Source organism: Leptodactylus fuscus, chromosome 4 (genome assembly GCF_031893055.1).
Source record: "Leptodactylus fuscus isolate aLepFus1 chromosome 4, aLepFus1.hap2, whole genome shotgun sequence".
NCBI lineage: Eukaryota > Metazoa > Chordata > Amphibia > Anura > Leptodactylidae > Leptodactylus > Leptodactylus fuscus.
In genome coordinates, this window is record NC_134268.1 from 94,417,493 (window position 1) to 94,435,006 (window position 17,514).

Sequence of the window (17,514 nt, forward strand, 5' to 3'; positions counted from 1 at the left end):
CTGCGGGGAAACTGCACGGAGAAGACTTCTAAAGGTAGGAGAAGAACCAGCGTTGATTGGCCGACTGTATAGCATTCGGACAATCAATACTGGTTCTGGATCGAACTCTGGGGCAGAGAGTTCCAGAGCCTCACTGTTCTTACTGTGTAGAATTCCTGTTTATGTTGCTGGTGAAACTTTCTCCCCTCCGGATGTAGAGGATGTCCCCTTGTCACTGTCACTGGCCTAGGAGTAAAAATAGCCTTAGAAAGTTCTTTGTATTGTCCCTTCATGTATTTGTACATTGTTATTAGATCTCCCCGTAGACGTCTTTTCTCTAAACTGAATAACCCCAAGTTTGTTAATCTATCGTTGTACTCCAGTCCACCCATTCCCCTAATCATTTTGGTTGCCCGTCTTTGCACTTTTTCAAGTTCACTTATGTCTTTCTTGTATATCGGGGCCCAAAATTGTGCACAATATTCTAAGTTTGGCCGTACCAGTGATTTGTATAGCGACATAACTATGCTCTTGCCATGAGAATCTAGACCTCTTTTGATGCATCCCATAATTTTATTTGCCTTGGCAGCAGCTGCCTGACACTGGTCACTAAAGGTAAGCTTGCTGTCCACCAAAATCCCTAAGTCTTTTTCATTGACAGTCTTACTCAGTAATTTACTATTAAGTACATAATCATACATTTTATTACGTCGCCCAAAGTGCATTACTTTACATATGTCAACATTAAACTTCATTTGCCAAGTCTCCGCCATGCTTCCAGTTTCCTTAGATCCCCCTGTAATATTCTGCTATCCTCCTCATTATTGATTACCCTACAAAGTTTTGTATCATCTGCAAATATAGACACCCTGCTTTGTAAACCCTCTACCAGGTCATTAATAAAGATATTAAACAACAGAGGACCTAATACTGACCCCTATGGCACCCCACTGGTGACTGTGGCCCAGTCTGAATATTTACCATTAACAAGTACCCTCTGTTTCCTATCAGTGAGCCAGTTGCTAACCCAAATGCATATGTTTTCCCCCAGTCCCAACATTCTCATTTTGCATACCAACCGTTTATGTGGAACAGTATCAAAAGCCTTTGAAAAGTCCAGGTAAACCACGTCTACTGCATTACCCATGTCCAGTCTTGAACTTACCTCCTCATAGAAGCTGATCAGATTAGTCTGACAGGACCGATTCCTCATAAACCCATGCTGATTTGGTGTTATAAGATTATTTACATTGAGATACTCTAGGATAGCATCTCTTAGAAAACCCTCAAATATCTTTCCCACCACAGAAGTTAAACTTACTGGCCTATAGTTTCCAGGTTCCCTTTTACACCCCTTTTTGAAAATTGGCACCACATTTGCTATTCGCCAATCCTGTGGAACAGACCCAGTCATTACTGAATCCTTAAATATTAGATACAAGGGTCTATCTATGACCATGCTTAATTCCCTCAGAACTCGGGGGTGTATACCATCTGGACCGGGCGATTTCTCTATTTTAGTGTTTTGCAGGCGGCGCTGCACTTCTTCCTGGGTTAAGCAGGTGACATTTAATTGAGAGTTAACATTACCCCTAATCATGTTGTTGGCCAATGGATTTTCTTGTGTAAACACTGTAGAGAAGAAGGCATTTAATACTTGTGCTTTTTCCTCATCCTCCTCCACCATTACACCCAGATTATTTTTGAGAGTGCCCACATTGTCAGTTTTTATTCTCTTATTATTTATGTAATTGAAGAATAATTTTGGATTACTTTTACTTTCCTTGGCAATTTTTCTCTCAACCTCAATCTTCGCCTCCTTTATTTGTTTTTTGCACAATTTATTTTTCTCCACATAGTTTTTTAATGCTGTGTCGCTACTTTCTTGTTTTAGTACTTTAAATACTTCCTTTTTACCCCTCATTGCATTCTGTACCATTTTAGTTAGCCATATTGGTTTTCTATGATTTCTGGCCCGCTTATTCCCATAGGGTATGTGTTTTCTAGTGCTCTTATTTAATATATTTTTGAAGATGTCCCATTTAGTTTGTGTTCCCGTCACGTTGAGGACATTGTCCCAGTTTATGCTGCTAAGCTTCTCTCTCAGCTGGTTAAAATTTGCCTTCCTGAAGTTTAGTGTTTGTACCCCCTCTAATGAACGTCTTCTTAATGTGTACAAGAAAACTTATTATGTTATGGTCACTATTACCCAGATGTCCCCCAACCTCCACTTTTGATAGTGTGTCAGGTTCATTTGTTAAAATTAGGTCTAAAAGTGCCTCGCCTCTTGTTGGGTCCTGCACTAGTTGCGATAGGTAATTGTCTTTTATTACTGACAAGAACCTGTTCCCTTTGTTGGATACATACTGGCTATACACAGTGGGACAGATAGATGACTACTACTGTGTAACTTTTAGACAGTGCAAAATTAGACTAGACAGTCCTAAACTGCACCAGATTTCCGAAAGTGTCTGATGCTGTTTGATAATCTGCTGTACTTTCAGACTGTCTCATCTAACTTTACACCACTGATTAGTCAGCTTAGTTTATGACAGATTTTTTGTGCAAAAATTTGGCATAATGACTGAAATATTAAAATAACAATTTATTATATTAAGCCATACTCTATTTTCAACAAGCCCCGCCCACATATCATACAGCCTTAACATCAGGCTTAATTAAACAAATTCCTGCTCATCCGAGCGACTAACTAAACAGAAGTAATAACCTAACTATACGTGTGGCTTACTACCAGCCACATGAAAAACACAAGCTCAAATTAGTCTCTCTGGACTCAGGGTTACAGGACAAACCCAGCCACCTCCTCACTTCTTGGATCTGCCCTGAAGTGCAGGCTCTGCAACCTCTTATGGGCCAGTAACAAGCCTCAGGATCAACACCTGAGGCTGAAACCTACTCCAGACCCGCACTGGACCACACATAAGTCAGGAATCTAGGGCTGATATAGCGGGACTTCAGCACTTTGACTCCTCACAGTATGCATTAGAAATCAATGAAGCTACTATTAGATAACCATTTAATATCTACGTTGCTTTACCTCGGCAGAAATCTTTTTTTTATATATTTTTCAGATGTCAAGCTCATTCTGATTTTAAATAAAACTCAGGAGCATGCCTAGATATTGTATATTTCTGTTTACCATCCTAATATTCCAAAATACAGTAACTTTTTATTCAAAATGTCCTACCATTCACTGTCTGCAACTTCTATGTAGATCTAAATCTCTCTATGTTAGCAGACTCCATCTGTCTTCTGTTTCTTGTTTATCTTCCAAATGTATGTTATTGGGGGACAAATGGAAGAAGGGATCAGACTACACACGGTTTGGTCTGTTGTCTGTTACGATGGAGACACGTAGGCCTGCATAGCAATTGTAGACACAAAACTGATTTAATGAAGATTTGCAATGATTTAATATTTCTTATTGTAGATGCTGTGGGACAGTAAAATAATTTTGTTTGTGATGACGGACGATGCCTTTTAGTGTTTCAGTGAATTGGTGAAAAAGGCAGAAATGTATATGTGGCAACGAATTTTATCTGTTTCTGCTTACATGGTATAAATGAAACTTTTGGATTACTTTTGCCCTTTGCACTACTAACATAGTACGTGTAATATTTACCAGCTTTATAAGACTTTATAGGATGTAGGGCTGTAGGTTGTTGTAAGCAGACCATGATACTAAACATAGATTTGCAGTGATATAATATTATGTGTAGTCAACATTGTGGGTTTCTTATTGCATATAAACAGCTGCTTGGATGCTGTTTCTTGTATAACAATTGTATCAGGTTACTGGCCAGAAATAAGCAGACTGAAGAGGAGGAATGGGAATAATGCCAGGAATGCAGAGCCATTTGTGTCAGAGGGACAGTGCTATGTACTATGTGCGGATGACACTGCTGTCTTGGGCCTGCCACGTACATTTGTATCCATTAAGCATCTCTCTCCAGGCATTTCCATCACAATATTACTTGACATTGATCACATCACTAGTGGTAATGGGTTTCATAGTTTGTGCAGTCACATGCTGGTAGAATTAATAAGACACATAATGATATGAGAGGTCAGACAATCTGATGTGACTTTGTGCTCCTACAGCGCAGTCATTTACATTGCTGATATGCAATTACCCTCATCTGACCTGTATGAGGCATTTATCAGTTCAGCAGATGCTGCTCTTTTCGACATTGGTTGTGTACAGAAATAACCTACATCAGAACATTACATATCATAAAGCACTTGGGTCCAAGATCAGCCATGGTGCCCCATGGGGTGGTTTTAGGAGAGGTCCATATCCAGAAATATGGCTGTTTTCTTCCTAAAACAATGGTCATACCTGTCCACAGGTTGTGTGGAGTAGGAGGGAGGACCAATGGAGGAGTCTGAGCTGGAAAAAAAGTTCCTTTTCTGGCTTCAAATTAAAATAATTATTTTTAATTGTACTGGACAACTTTTAGTATTGTATATTTAATTAGATTTATAGTTGGTTGCAGATTTTCTTCCTCTGGAACTCAGTCACTATCTGTTTTTTGAATAAGAGGATCTGTACTGCATCTGACTGACCATGGCTCAGCCATTTATCAAAGAGTCGAAGCTGGGTTGTAGAAAACTCCACATCTCTGATTTTAACATAGCCTCGTTCACTTCTCTGGAGCTGAACTGCAATACCAGACACAACCCATGGATAGGAGTGGCACTGTTCATGGGAGAAAGCAGCCATTCTTTTTCTATTCTAGAGCTCCTCTTTACACTCTCCCTGCTATGTAGTCATCGACCAGTAAATATGTGTTGTATTGCTTTGTGTAAGAGGCAACTTTAAACCCAGAAGTATTTTGCCCAATGATGCGTGGGTTTCCTCCGGGTACTCCGGTTTCCTCCCACACACTAAAGACATACTGATAGAGAATGTAGATTGTGAGCCCTATATGGGACAGTGACTGACAATATCTGTAAAGCGCTGCAGAATATGATGGAGCTATATAAGTAAGCATAATAAATAAATAATAAATAACAGTGTTACACATACACGAGACACGCTTTCATCTTTGATCCCTCCGTCTCCATCTACTACCACAAAAATACTTGGATATAGGTAACAATGTTGAGACTACACTAATGTTTTCTCCTGCTATATTTTTAGATGGTGACCTACAGAATGAAGAAGGAATGATGGAAAATGGTCAATCCCTTGGCACTCAATCCTCGCTTCCTGTCATAACAGAGCTAGACTCAGGTTCAGGTGTGTCAGGAGATACTTGTGCATATGAAGTACTTCCAACCTCTGAACTCATGGATGGGACAGGTAACTACCCACATATTTTATAGCCAGGGTTGCTGAATTGTACACATGAGTCTAGGGCATGGCAGAGCATGGCAGAGGAATGGTCACTGCCTCCCCTCTCATTCCCATGCCCTTATCCCCCAGTAGTCTGTACATTTATACCCCATGTTGCACTCTTTGCAGGCAGGTAGCAGAATGTAGGCATCTATTCCTGGCTGCTCCATGGAGTTTTTTGTTCCTGCATTAAACAGTAATAGATGAAGGATAGAAGAAAACCCAATACAGTTATGGCTGCCATGTGCTTATTCTGTTACAGAGGGGGTCTAACTGATTTACATAGAAGATGTGCAGCCCTAAATTCCTGCATTCTGCTCTGTGTGGTATAGAGTGTACATAGGGCAAGAAGGCAGCCCAGGCTGCCACAGCAGATTTTCTAGCCGGAATACCTTTTTATCCAGTCCTGACACCTACTGATCATGTAGACTACTGCTGGAGTCCTTTTAGCTGGTTATATTATGCAGTAATCTTATCTTGGGAATGTTATGTATGTCTTATCTATATTACTCTTAACACTGTTCCTGATTTTCAGTCCTTAGAATCAAATATTTGCTTTGTGCTCATTTTCACGTTTCAGACTGAAATAACCCATTTGATCTGCTGTGGAGATCACTACTTGGCTGTGTCAGTGGTGACATCTGGTGGACGGCCTTAGTATAGACTGCATGTAGCTTTCTGTATGAAAAAGAAATGGTGTTGCACCTGTAAAACTGACAGGGCTTAACATTTATTTATTTATTTATTTAGTAAATGCTGGTTATCTGTCATATCTCCTGACTTATCAGTTCTAGCAAATATATCCCCCATGAAACAACAATTCTGGATGACTGTTTCTTATAACATTGTATTGTACTGTTTCTCTGTTATTCCTACTAGAAATAAATAAATTGTCAAATGGAAATTACCATTGTACTTGACAAAGAGGATGTCCCTACACAGTCTTATACTGTCAGCAATGATCTGACAGTGTGAACTTATAACACACAATGGCAATGCATTCCTAAATTACTAGGAGGAATAATATAAGAAAAGATGCTTATGGGGAATACAACTATTTACTAGACCAGAAATGTCAGGAGAGATGACAGATCCTCTTTAAGTAATGTGAACAAAACCCTATCCAATGTAAATGTCTTTGCAGTCACATTAATTACCATATCTAATAATGAGCTCAACCCTTGTAGTAAGAGAAATACTGAGCCCATTCTATGCTGTTATGATGTTGTGATCTACTCATCCCGTATATGTAGCAGGTTTGTGAATTTACCCATGACTCTCCATGCTGTTGTCACATGTTTGTTGCTACCTCACATGTAAAAGTGTCAAGTCTGTGATGTGGTTTGTGCTCCTCAGTGTCAGAAGATCTCTCGCCCGAGCCAGGATCCCTATCACAGGATCCAACATACAAGCCAACCCTGCTACTCCCCCCAAAAAAATCAACTTACCCTGTAGACCATGAGGACACCCCTGTGAAACCACTAACTCTCCTCAAGCAGCCCCCTGCCCTGCCTCCTAAACCTCTTTCCAGAATTGCCAATCACATAGCAGGTAAGAGAAAGCTCCTACACCTTGACTTCATCTTCCTTGTTTACTTCTGTGGGAGTACTCCCCATATTTCCCAGTGAATATTCTGCCATAATATCATTAGCCCCTAATGTAAAATATTCGCCTTATCTGCAAAACATATTGCCTAGCCCACTTATGGCTTCCTAAAAATCATTGTTACTGTATGTATAAAATGTTAAATGGGTTTTCCTGGATGTTGATATCTTTATAACAGGTTATCAATATTAGGTCCATGGTCGGTCCAGCACCAGTTAGCTGTATGAAGAGACCACTCAGATGAGCATCCTTTCCTCTTCATAGACCTATGATGTCACTTTCATGAATGACATGGCCTGTTTGCAGCTCAGTCGTATTCAAGTGAATGGGATTGAGCTTTAATAGGAGGCCCAATATGCAATGTATAGCGCTGTGTCAGTGGTAGGCCATGTTAGAGGGTTTCTTAAACAGCTGATCGGCAGGGGTGAAGGTTGTTGAACCTTTGCTGATCTGATATTGATGGCCTGTACTAAAGATGTGTCATCAGACATATTGGTCTTATCACATTTTATATTCCAGATCTGAATTGCATGTTTAATTTCAGAAATGCCAATTGGGAGCCTTTATACCAAATTTAATGTTGTTTTTTTTTTACGCCATCATAGTCTTGAATTATCCTTACGTACAGTTTTACAGGCATTTGTTCAGAGTGTGTCTGTCAGTTTTCATTTTCTTGTTTCTCAGACATAAATGTGTTTTATTCAAAATATATTACATGACCAAGAGTATGTGAACGTCCATTCTGTTCTAATGTGAGTTGTCCATTTCAACCTGATATACAGGGTTATTAAGTAAAATACACCCATGAGTAATAAAGAATAGAGGCATCACATCTATTTGTTTCAATAATATAATAGTGACTGTCAGACATTTGTAATGCAGCATTGTGAAGTTAGCGGCTGACATATTTTTGGCATGTGGGAGGAAACTGGAGTAAATCCTTGCAAACACAGAGGGAACGTACAAACTTCATCCAGGTATTATCATTGGATGGATTCAAACCCCAAAACCAAGCACTGCAAGGCAATTGTGCTATCTACTTGGCCACTATGGGTTCTGTATTGCCTTTTATAGCTACATCATGCACAAATTGTTGAAGGCTATAAGGCATATCTTCAGTGGTCCGCTTGTATCCATTAGGTTTGACTCTCACTAATCTGAAGAATGAAGGGATTCTTGAATTCAGCTGTGCTGCATCTCCCCTGTGGTGGTTGAATTTTTCTCTAGCCCCCCCACCACCACCACCACCACCATTCCTGAGCTATCAGCGTAGTTAGTTTGTGTCTGATATGCTATACTAGACTGTTTAATGTCAAGTGGTTGGTGCCAGTCATGAGCGAGCAAGTGACTCAGAGCTCCAATCAGAGTTGGACAGTCTTAGAACTCAGAATCACAGCTCCTTGTCTGCTGATGCCTCAGACCACCCATTGACATTAGAGAATCTGGTTAGCTTATCAGGCACCAAAAATAACTGCACTGATTGCTCAGGAACTGTGGGGACTAGAGAAAAACTTCCAAGTATGCCAAGATCACTAGGGTGGAGCCTGTTAAAGGAGTGTTAGTGGAGGTGAAAAGTCCTCTTTACTCAGAGCTGAAGTCCTTTCATTCATAGGACTGATGCGGGTCCCACTAACTGGATCGTAACTGATCATACAGTGACATTTTCTAGTAATATGCAATAACATGAGATAAATTACCTTTTGTGAACCTCTTTTAACTTTTGTGTGTAAAATAAATTTTCTAATCTAGAAAAAATGTCTATTGTTTATCAGCTTCATTCACTTGCATACTACACATGGCATTCATTTCAACATGGAGTAGGGTATGGGCAGGCTTGAAATACAGCAGCCTTTTACTTCTTCCCCACTGTTATCGGCTATAGGAGTAGATAGGTAACTAAATTTTACCCAAAACAGGATTTGCATACTTTTTGTCCATAGAGAGAACTTGCAGAGCTAGTCCTTGATTCAGCCTTGGCATTGATTCAAGAAGTGGAGGAAGGTGTGGTGTAAGGTGGAGGAATGGATGGAAAGCTTGAGTTTACAGGCTTATAGAAAAAAGTGAGTGGGCAGCAGTTCCACTGATCTGTAACCTGGCAAAGAGTCCTCATTTTCTGCTAGTGAATCACTTAAAGGACGTATAGCTTTCATCACCTCCAACATGTCCAGCTCTTTGAATCAATTACTAGTTTTGGTGCCTTATATGCTATTCAGACTCGGTACTGTCAGGAGGGCGGTATCAGCCAGGAGCAGACAAGGGGGCGTGATCCTGAGCTCTGACACAGGCTGCCTCTGATTGGAGCTCTGAATCACACTCCCTGCCTGACACTACCCTTCTGACAGTACAGAGCTTAAATAGCACATAGGGCAGCAAAACTAACTGCACTTTTGCTTGGGAATAGTGGGGGGTGGAAAAAAAGTTACAACTGTGCCAGAAACAGTGGAGTGGAAACTATTAACAGATGCTAAGAACTTGAATTGGTGAAGGTGGTGAAAGGGCCTCTTTAAGTCCCCAACATTCTAGTTCCACAGTAGTTCCAGATGGTCTTTCTTTACTTGGCTGAAGCTAGGATGTCCTAAATATCCAAGTGACCGCAACAGCCAATCTCTGGTCTAAAAAGTGTAGGATATGGCGTTATTACTGACAAAACTTACATCAGAATGTAGCCAAATGTTTCTCAGCATTTTACTGTATATAAGACAGACATAAATTGGTAGCTATGATGAGAACCTGATTTAGATTTATATTTCTTGTCTGGCTCCTTAGCCTCTGCCGGTGAAGTTAGACACACCCTACTTACTTAGGGGCATGCAGTGCATTTCTGTATCCTCACATACTGTATATGTATTTGCTATGGACTTAAATACAGGAGTTGTGCTGTACTCAATGGCAGCAACAGCTGGGTCATGGAGAGCTACATTCTTGAATATTTAGATTGTGTGCCCATATGTAAATCCAGCTCTAGCATGCAACATGCATGTACTGTTTCTCGAAAAAGGTTTAGCTTGCAGCCACTTTGTTTTAGTATTGTTAGGTTTTCATATGTATCTATGCAAGTATAAACCAAGTGGTTTTGCATTTGCAGTATAAGATCTGATGGTTGTTATGTTTCTCTAGACTCTGGAGCACCTGTGAAACTGCCTTGTATGCCGGGGAAGATGTCGCCTCCACTACCTCCAAAGAAAGTCATGATATGCATGCCATTAGGAGGATCAGACTATCCCCACTCCTATTCCAACCAGAAGAGCTCTCAGCATCACCACACCATCCTGCCATCTCAACTAGCCGTCCACCAGCACCAGCTGCAGTATGGAAGCCAGCACCATTCAACTGGATCAAGCTCAGTGCCCATCCATCCATCTATACCTCCAGGATGCAGGGTGATTGAGGAGCTCAACAAGACACTTGCTATGACCATGCAAAGGTTGGAAAGGTAAGTACATAGTCATAGTCTGTACTGCTGTTAGATGCATTGGGGCTAACTTGTAGAAGTAATGATGATAATTGTTGTGTTGCCTTCATTTATGTATTCATGTGTTATACTTGAGAAGAGCTAACTGAACACCTTGCCAAAAAAGAAAATCCAACCTATAATACTCTTTGGACACCTGTCTGAACCCGGCTGTACCTGCCCCTAAGCTGTCCAGTGTCTACTCTCTGTTCCCAGGAAATGATTATTTGGTCAGTCACTGGCTGTTGGTGACTCGGTTCAGCCAGTGATTGCTGAGAGGTATTTCCTGTTCGGGCTAGTTCACACGGGGGCAAAGAGGCTGATTTTGACAGCGGATTTCGCTTCAAAATCCGCCCCTTTACAATAGTGGTCTATGTAGGCTGCTAGCTTTTTTTTTTTCTGCTAGCAGATTTTTCTGCTAGCAGAAAAAAAGAAGCGACATGACCTTTCTTCAGGTGTTTTTCGCCTGAAGAAAGCAATAGAAGTGAATGGGAGGCGAAAAACGCACGTTTTTATCTGCATGTTTTTTTGCAAAAAAAAGCTTAAAGGGGTATTCCCACGTCGCATACCCACCAGTCTTCGCTGCTGTGAAATCTTCTTTCTTCCTGCTTTGTTGCGTCATTGGTGGGCAGGGTTATATATGCAAAGCCAGCGGCGAGATGACGTCGCTTCTATGCCGCTGGCCCTGCGTGCGTGCTCATAGATGGTGAGACCAGTCAGTTCTCCAGCCTTCACAATGCCAATACAGACCCGGCATCCGCTGTAATAGAGAGGCGGATGCCAGGGAGGGTTAGACGCCAGCACAGGTGCCTGCGACATCGCTACACTCCTACCCTGCATGAAGCCAGCAGCGGCAGGAGCGATGCTGGGTAGGTGGGGAGGGGGCGGAGGAGCGGAATAGCAGCATCACTCCTGCCGCTGCTGGCTTCATGCAGGGCAGGAGCGTACCGATGTTGCAGGCACTTGTGCCGGGGTCTACACTCCCCGGCATCCGACTCTCTATTACAGTGGATGCCGGGTCTGTATTGGCGGCCCCTTCCCACCCCCCAAAGTTTAAACAGTTGAAGTTAGAAGAAACTCAGCATGTCAGTTTTAGCCGCGGAAAGCAATTTCCCTAAACATTTAAACAGGGAAGAGAAAATGAGGCAAAAATGGAAAAAGTGATTTTTATTTTTTTATTTTTTGCTACATTTTTTCCGCATGTTTTATTTAGCTGCGGTTTTCTACGTGGGTCCTTAGTCTTAATATTATGTATCATAGCATACACAGCAAAATGAACTTTAGAAAAATGTAGGAAATTGACCAAGAAATGGCAGTAATATATCTGATCTTGTGTTCCTATGGAGGTGGGACACAATGTGTATTTCAGGCTGGGCGCTCATTTAACAGTGCAGACCTTTTCTCTTTGGAAAGGTCACCAGCAGATTTCTTCCACGAGGCATTCTGTGTAATGGCTTCTGTCATCAGTGCTCCTCTACAATTTCTATAGGAGTTTGGGGGGTAATGGAAATGTGAATTATTAAGCATTCAGCCTGCCTTCTATCCATTTGTCGCATTGCCAGTGTGTTGCATTGGTGATTCAGATGTGATTGGACTCTGTCAGCATTTCTTTTATGTAAACCTCTAGCGAATGCTCCTGACCAATTACCATGCTCCCTGCCGTACTGCGTCTTGTCGAACTATTTGTAGCAACGGAAATTTAGCTGAACCCATGTTTTTCATTCAGCTGTAATATTCAGATAAGAAAATCAAGCAAAGCCTATGCACTAAGAAACAGAATCTGATCTCACACTAGGCAGCTGAACTGTGATGTGTTATACATGTAAGGCTGAAGCTCCAGATTACAAAAACACTGTTTTAGGCCGGGGCCCCACGGGACGTAAACGCCGCAATTTTCCCGCAGCGGAGTCGCTGCGGGAAAAATCGCGGTGTTTTACAGTGCAAGCAAAGGGGATGGGATTCATGCGAATCCCATGCCCACTTTGCAGAAGAAATAGCAGCGTGGACACGCTGCGATTTGCAAAGCCATTGCGGCTTTGCAAATCGCAGCATGTCAATTATATCTACGGAAACGCCAACGGCAAGGGGTTCACACCAGCATTCGGTCTCCGTTCTCAGGTTCCCGTCTTCTGCAAACAAAAGACAGAAACCTGTCAGACTGTGTCCGGCCGTGAGCGCAGGGGAGCGTTTTGGGCTCTCTGCGGCAAAACCGTCCAATTTTGTGTCCGGTTAATAAAAACAGGTTTCGCCGCGGAGAACACAAAACGCTCACCGGTGCTCACAGCTGGACACTTTTCAAACCCTTTCATTTGAATGAGTTTGAAAAATGCCTGCAGGTTTCCGTCTCCTGTCCAGTTTCGGGCAGGAAGCAGAAACTTGAAAGTGGAGACACCGGGCGCAGATGTGAATGAGCCCTGAGGCAATTTACATACTAAAGGTAGGTGTGGAATATTCATGGTAAAAGATTGAAGGTCCAGCGAGTCTTGAAAGATCATTTTTCACTTTATTGAATGGCACGTAGCCCCATTAAAAAGGCATTCCACAGACATAGATGGTATAGAACAAAAAACTAAAAACCAGTCCTAAGTCTGACTGACACGTTTCAAAAGCATAGCTTTCTTAGTCATAGTCATCTAGTTGACTGAACATGGAGTTTATATACGTGAGCTGCTGGTACTAAATGCAGCTGTACTGAATGAATGCAATTACAACCAACAAACAACATTCAAGGAATAAAAACAATACTGGCCAAGGCAAATTGCTGAATAAAATGTTTGCACAACAAACACATGACAGTGATAAGTTAATACCCATGTATGATAAACATAACTGTTAATACAACAACATCATAGATCATAAATAATGAAACAATAAATACAAAAACAAGAACAGAGAGAAGAAAAAGAATAAATTCCATAATCCACATAGGTATGAAGTCCTTGTTGTAATGATTCCCTATGTATAAAAGTCCATGTACCAGAAGATGATCAGTGTCTCAATCCGAGCATTAATGTTTCAACCATTCTGATGTGGAGAAAAAGCATGAGTTAATGAAAAATATACAGAGATTCCAAGTTCTATAAATGAATATAAACCCAGTATGAACCAACCGCAGGTGAGTATAAGACCATTATGTAACCATCATAACCTCAAATGTATCCATTCCGTCTAACTGGCATAATGAATATGGCTCTCTTACATTTACAGTATATACACTTTTAATGGTACTTCTCGTAATCATCACAACCCCCACACCAAGTTTCGCAGTAGGTATAAGGCCATTGTGTGTCCATCGTTCTCCACATATAGATATAAGTGTGTCCACCCCGTCTGACTAGCGTGATGAATATGATACTCTTACGATTAAGTAGTGTATGTCGTCAAGACCCACACGAAATGATGGAATACGTATATTACATCATTTCCTCAATGCCCATTTGATGGAGCCATTGACTTCAATGACATTTTACAGGCGTATTTTTACAGGCATTTTTTACACGTGTAAAAAATATCATTGAAGTCAATGGGAGTCTTATTTTTACACGTGTATTTTGCAAAAATACACGCGCATTTACTCCGTGTGAAGGCTCCCTCATTTTGGCACAATACACGTGTAAAGAATACACGTGTAAAAATAAGACTCCCATTGACTTCAATGACATTTTTTTTACACGTGTTTTTTGGCGCATTTACTCCGTGTGAATGGACCTTAAGTGTGTTCCAGCTGCAAAGAGGTGCCATGCTTCTTTAGTATGTAAGAAGTGATAAGGAGGATATGGGAGTCTCCCTACATATTCCGTGGTCTAGATTCTGCTCTAACCACCAGTGACACTTGAAGATGAGTTGACTCTGCACTTCTTTATTTCTGAACAAATGCATGGAGATTTATATGGCAGTATTGAGTAACTCATGTTACTATTCATCGCACCCGTATAGTAATGGACATTACATTGGAAACATCCGGTTTAATGTTATAGTAAGAATATCGTGCTCATAACAGCAATTATAAAACTGCGTGCGGTTCTTCAGTAAAGAAGCACTGTGTAAATGCAGCCTGACTGTGACAAAACAGCTTTATGTAGCACCTGGAGAGAGAGATTTGCTGCAGAAATATCATATTGTGAATGATAAAGTCATACAGTCCTATGAAAAAGTTTGGGCACCCCTATTAATCTTAATCATTTTTAGTTCTAAATATTTTTGTGTTTGCAACAGCCATTTCAGTTTGATATATCTAATAACTGATGGACACAGTAATATTTCAGGATTGAAATGAGGTTTATTGTACTAACAGAAAATGCGCAATATGCATTAAACCAAAATTTGACCGGTGCAAAAATATGGGCACCTCAACAGAAAAGTGACATTAATATTTAGTACATCCTCCTTTTGCAAAGATAACAGCCTCTAGTCGCTTCCTGTAGCTTTTAATCAGTTCCTGGATCCTGGATGAAGGTATTTTGGACCATTTCTTTCTACAAAACAATTCAAGTTCAGTTAAGTTTGATGGTCGCCGAACATGGACAGCCCGCTCTCAAATGATCTGAAAACAAAGATTGTTCAACATAGTTGTTCAGGGGAAGGATACAAAACGTTGTCTCAGAGATTTAACCTGTCAGTTTCCACTGTGAGGAACATAGTAAGGAAATGGAAGACCACAGGGACAGTTCTTGTTAAGCCCAGAAGTGGCAGGCCAAGAAAAATATCAGAAAGGCAGAGAAGAAGAATGGTGAGAACAGTCAAGGACAATCCACAGACCACCTCCAAAGAGCTGCAGCATCATCTTGCTGCAGATGGTGTCACTGTGCATCGGTCAACTATACAGCGCACTTTGCACAAATAGAAGCTGTATGGGAGAGTGATGAGAAAGAAGCCGTTTCTGCACGTACGCCACAAATAGAGTTGCCTGAGGTATGCAAAAGCACATTTGGAGAAGGCAGCTTCATTTTGGAAACAAAAATTGAGTTGTTTGGTTATAAAAAAAGGCGTTATGCATGGCGTCCAAAAAGAAACAGCATTCCAAGAAAAACACATGCTACCCACTGTAAAATTTGGTGGAGGTTCCATCATGCTTTGGGGCTGTGTGGCCAATGCCGGCACCGGGAATCTTGTTAAAGTTGAGGGTCGCATGGATTCCACTCAGTATCAGCAGATTCTTGAGAATAATGTTCAAGAATCAGTGACGAAGTTGAAGTTACGTCGGGGATGGATATTTCAGCAAGACAATGATCCAAAACACCGCTCCAAATCCTCAGGCATTCATGCAGAGGAACAATTACAATGTTCTGGAATGGCCATCCCAGTCCCCAGACCTGAATATCATTGAACATCTGTGGGATGATTTGAAGCGGGCTGTCCATGCTCGGCGACTATCTAACTTAACTGAACTTGAATTGTTTGTCCAAAATACCTTTATCCAGGATCCAGGAACTGATTAAAAGCTACAGGAAGCGACTAGAGGCTGTTATCTTTGCAAAAGGAGGATCTACTAAATATTAATGTCACTTTTCTGTTGAGGTGCCCATACTTTTGCACCGGTCAAATTTTGGTTTAATGCATATTGCGCATTTTCTGTTAGTACAATAAACCTCATTTCAATCCTGAAATATTACTGTGTCCATCAGTTATTAGATATATCAAACTGAAATGGCTGTTGCAAATACCAAAATATTTAGAACTAAAAATGATTAAGATTAATAGGGGTGCCCAAACTTTTTCATATGACTGTATATGGGATTTAAGGAAAGTGTAAGTACAGATCCAAATCAGCACAAACATCAATGCACTAATAACCTGAAATAGGCTAGACATTAATGTTGATGGTGCTGTGGATCCACACTTATGCGACCAGACTGAACTGCCGTCATGGGGACATCCAGCCGCTGATCTGTGGGCCAATTCCTCTCCCCCCCCCCCCTCATTAGATAATGATGAACAGCTCACCAATATGTAACTCTTGGAAAACCCGTTTAATTTCATCTTATTTTCTAATGATATAATCACATATGACGATGGTAGTCGCAACGTTTTTACATTTTTATTTGGTTTTTATATTATTAAATGAGGTTTTTCTGTAGTAGAGGAGGGTATGAGCCTCGTCTTGGCTGGTGCCTGCCAGTAATGATTATTGGATTAGGTGTATGTAGTTATCTAACTAGTGTTTTGTATCTCTGCTCACTAGCATATATACACTGCGGTCCCAGATGGCACAAACGTACAGTCAAGGATCTGTCTGGCTTTGCTAATGCTAGTGGCGTCTGGCCAAGAATGCACACAATTTCCAGCAATAACAGGCTGTAGATTACCGCAGAGATGTGGAGATGTGTAAACATATATGAATGACAAGTCTCCATTTGGATCCATCTGGCTTTCATTTTGTTTTGTCCAGAAAATAATGTTTGGCATCAGTGCTGGAACCATGCATTACTAGCTACAGATATAGGACAATATGCCTGTGGTTGCCAAGTGTTTGCTGCCAGTTTTACATGAAATAATAGAATATTTATCATATCTTGCATAATGTAGATACACATTACTGTCCAGGCTTATCACTATTATCATATTTATACACTAAGCCCTAATATAAATGTTAGAGTATGCCATTATTGTAAGAGCATGCCAAGTTCCTACGTGTTAAAATACTCATTAATTCAGTTTTACAATGTTATCCATTAAGCAGGTTGCAACAAACATTCATCTGTGATGTTCTCTAAAATGACAAAATGTCAATTTTATATAACTTCTTATTTTGTATTAACCATTTAATTTCTAGAAGTAACTTAAGACAAAATTGACAACCCTTTTAAAGTTTAAATAAGTGGGGGCAGTAAAAAAAAAAAAAAAAAAAAAGAAGCATAGTCACCTGTTCAAGATGCTCCGGTGTCTTCCCACACCGCTTATGTCTTCTGCTCCCGGCCTCAGCGGTAATGTTACACCGGAAGAGACCAGGGAGAGCAAACGAACCAGGAGGTACAAGATGACAATAGTGCAATTGGGACTGCTGAGTATGTATTTTTTTATTTCTTTTACTGCCCCAACTTTTTTTTTTTTTTTTTTTTTTTTATGTAGATTGTGAGCCCCATATAGGGCTCACACTGTACATTTTTTACCTATCAGTATG

The 17,514-nt window shown here is 40.7% G+C and overlaps 1 protein-coding gene across 8 annotated transcripts in view; it reads left to right on the forward strand.

Moving 5' to 3' along the window:
• PHACTR1 (phosphatase and actin regulator 1) overlaps positions 1-17,514 on the forward strand; it is a 236,378-nt gene that overhangs the window by 198,842 nt on the left and 20,022 nt on the right. For 5 of the 8 annotated variants that reach the window (XM_075270823.1, XM_075270829.1, XM_075270826.1 and 2 more), the window contains exons 4-6: positions 5,144-5,305; positions 6,695-6,889; positions 10,061-10,376. In XM_075270823.1, the coding sequence (XP_075126924.1) occupies positions 5,144-5,305; positions 6,695-6,889; positions 10,061-10,376 (673 nt within the window). The remainder of the gene's footprint in view (positions 1-5,143; positions 5,306-6,694; positions 6,890-10,060; positions 10,377-17,514) is intronic. The other 3 variants (XM_075270828.1, XM_075270827.1, XM_075270824.1) reach the window with 1 other exon arrangement.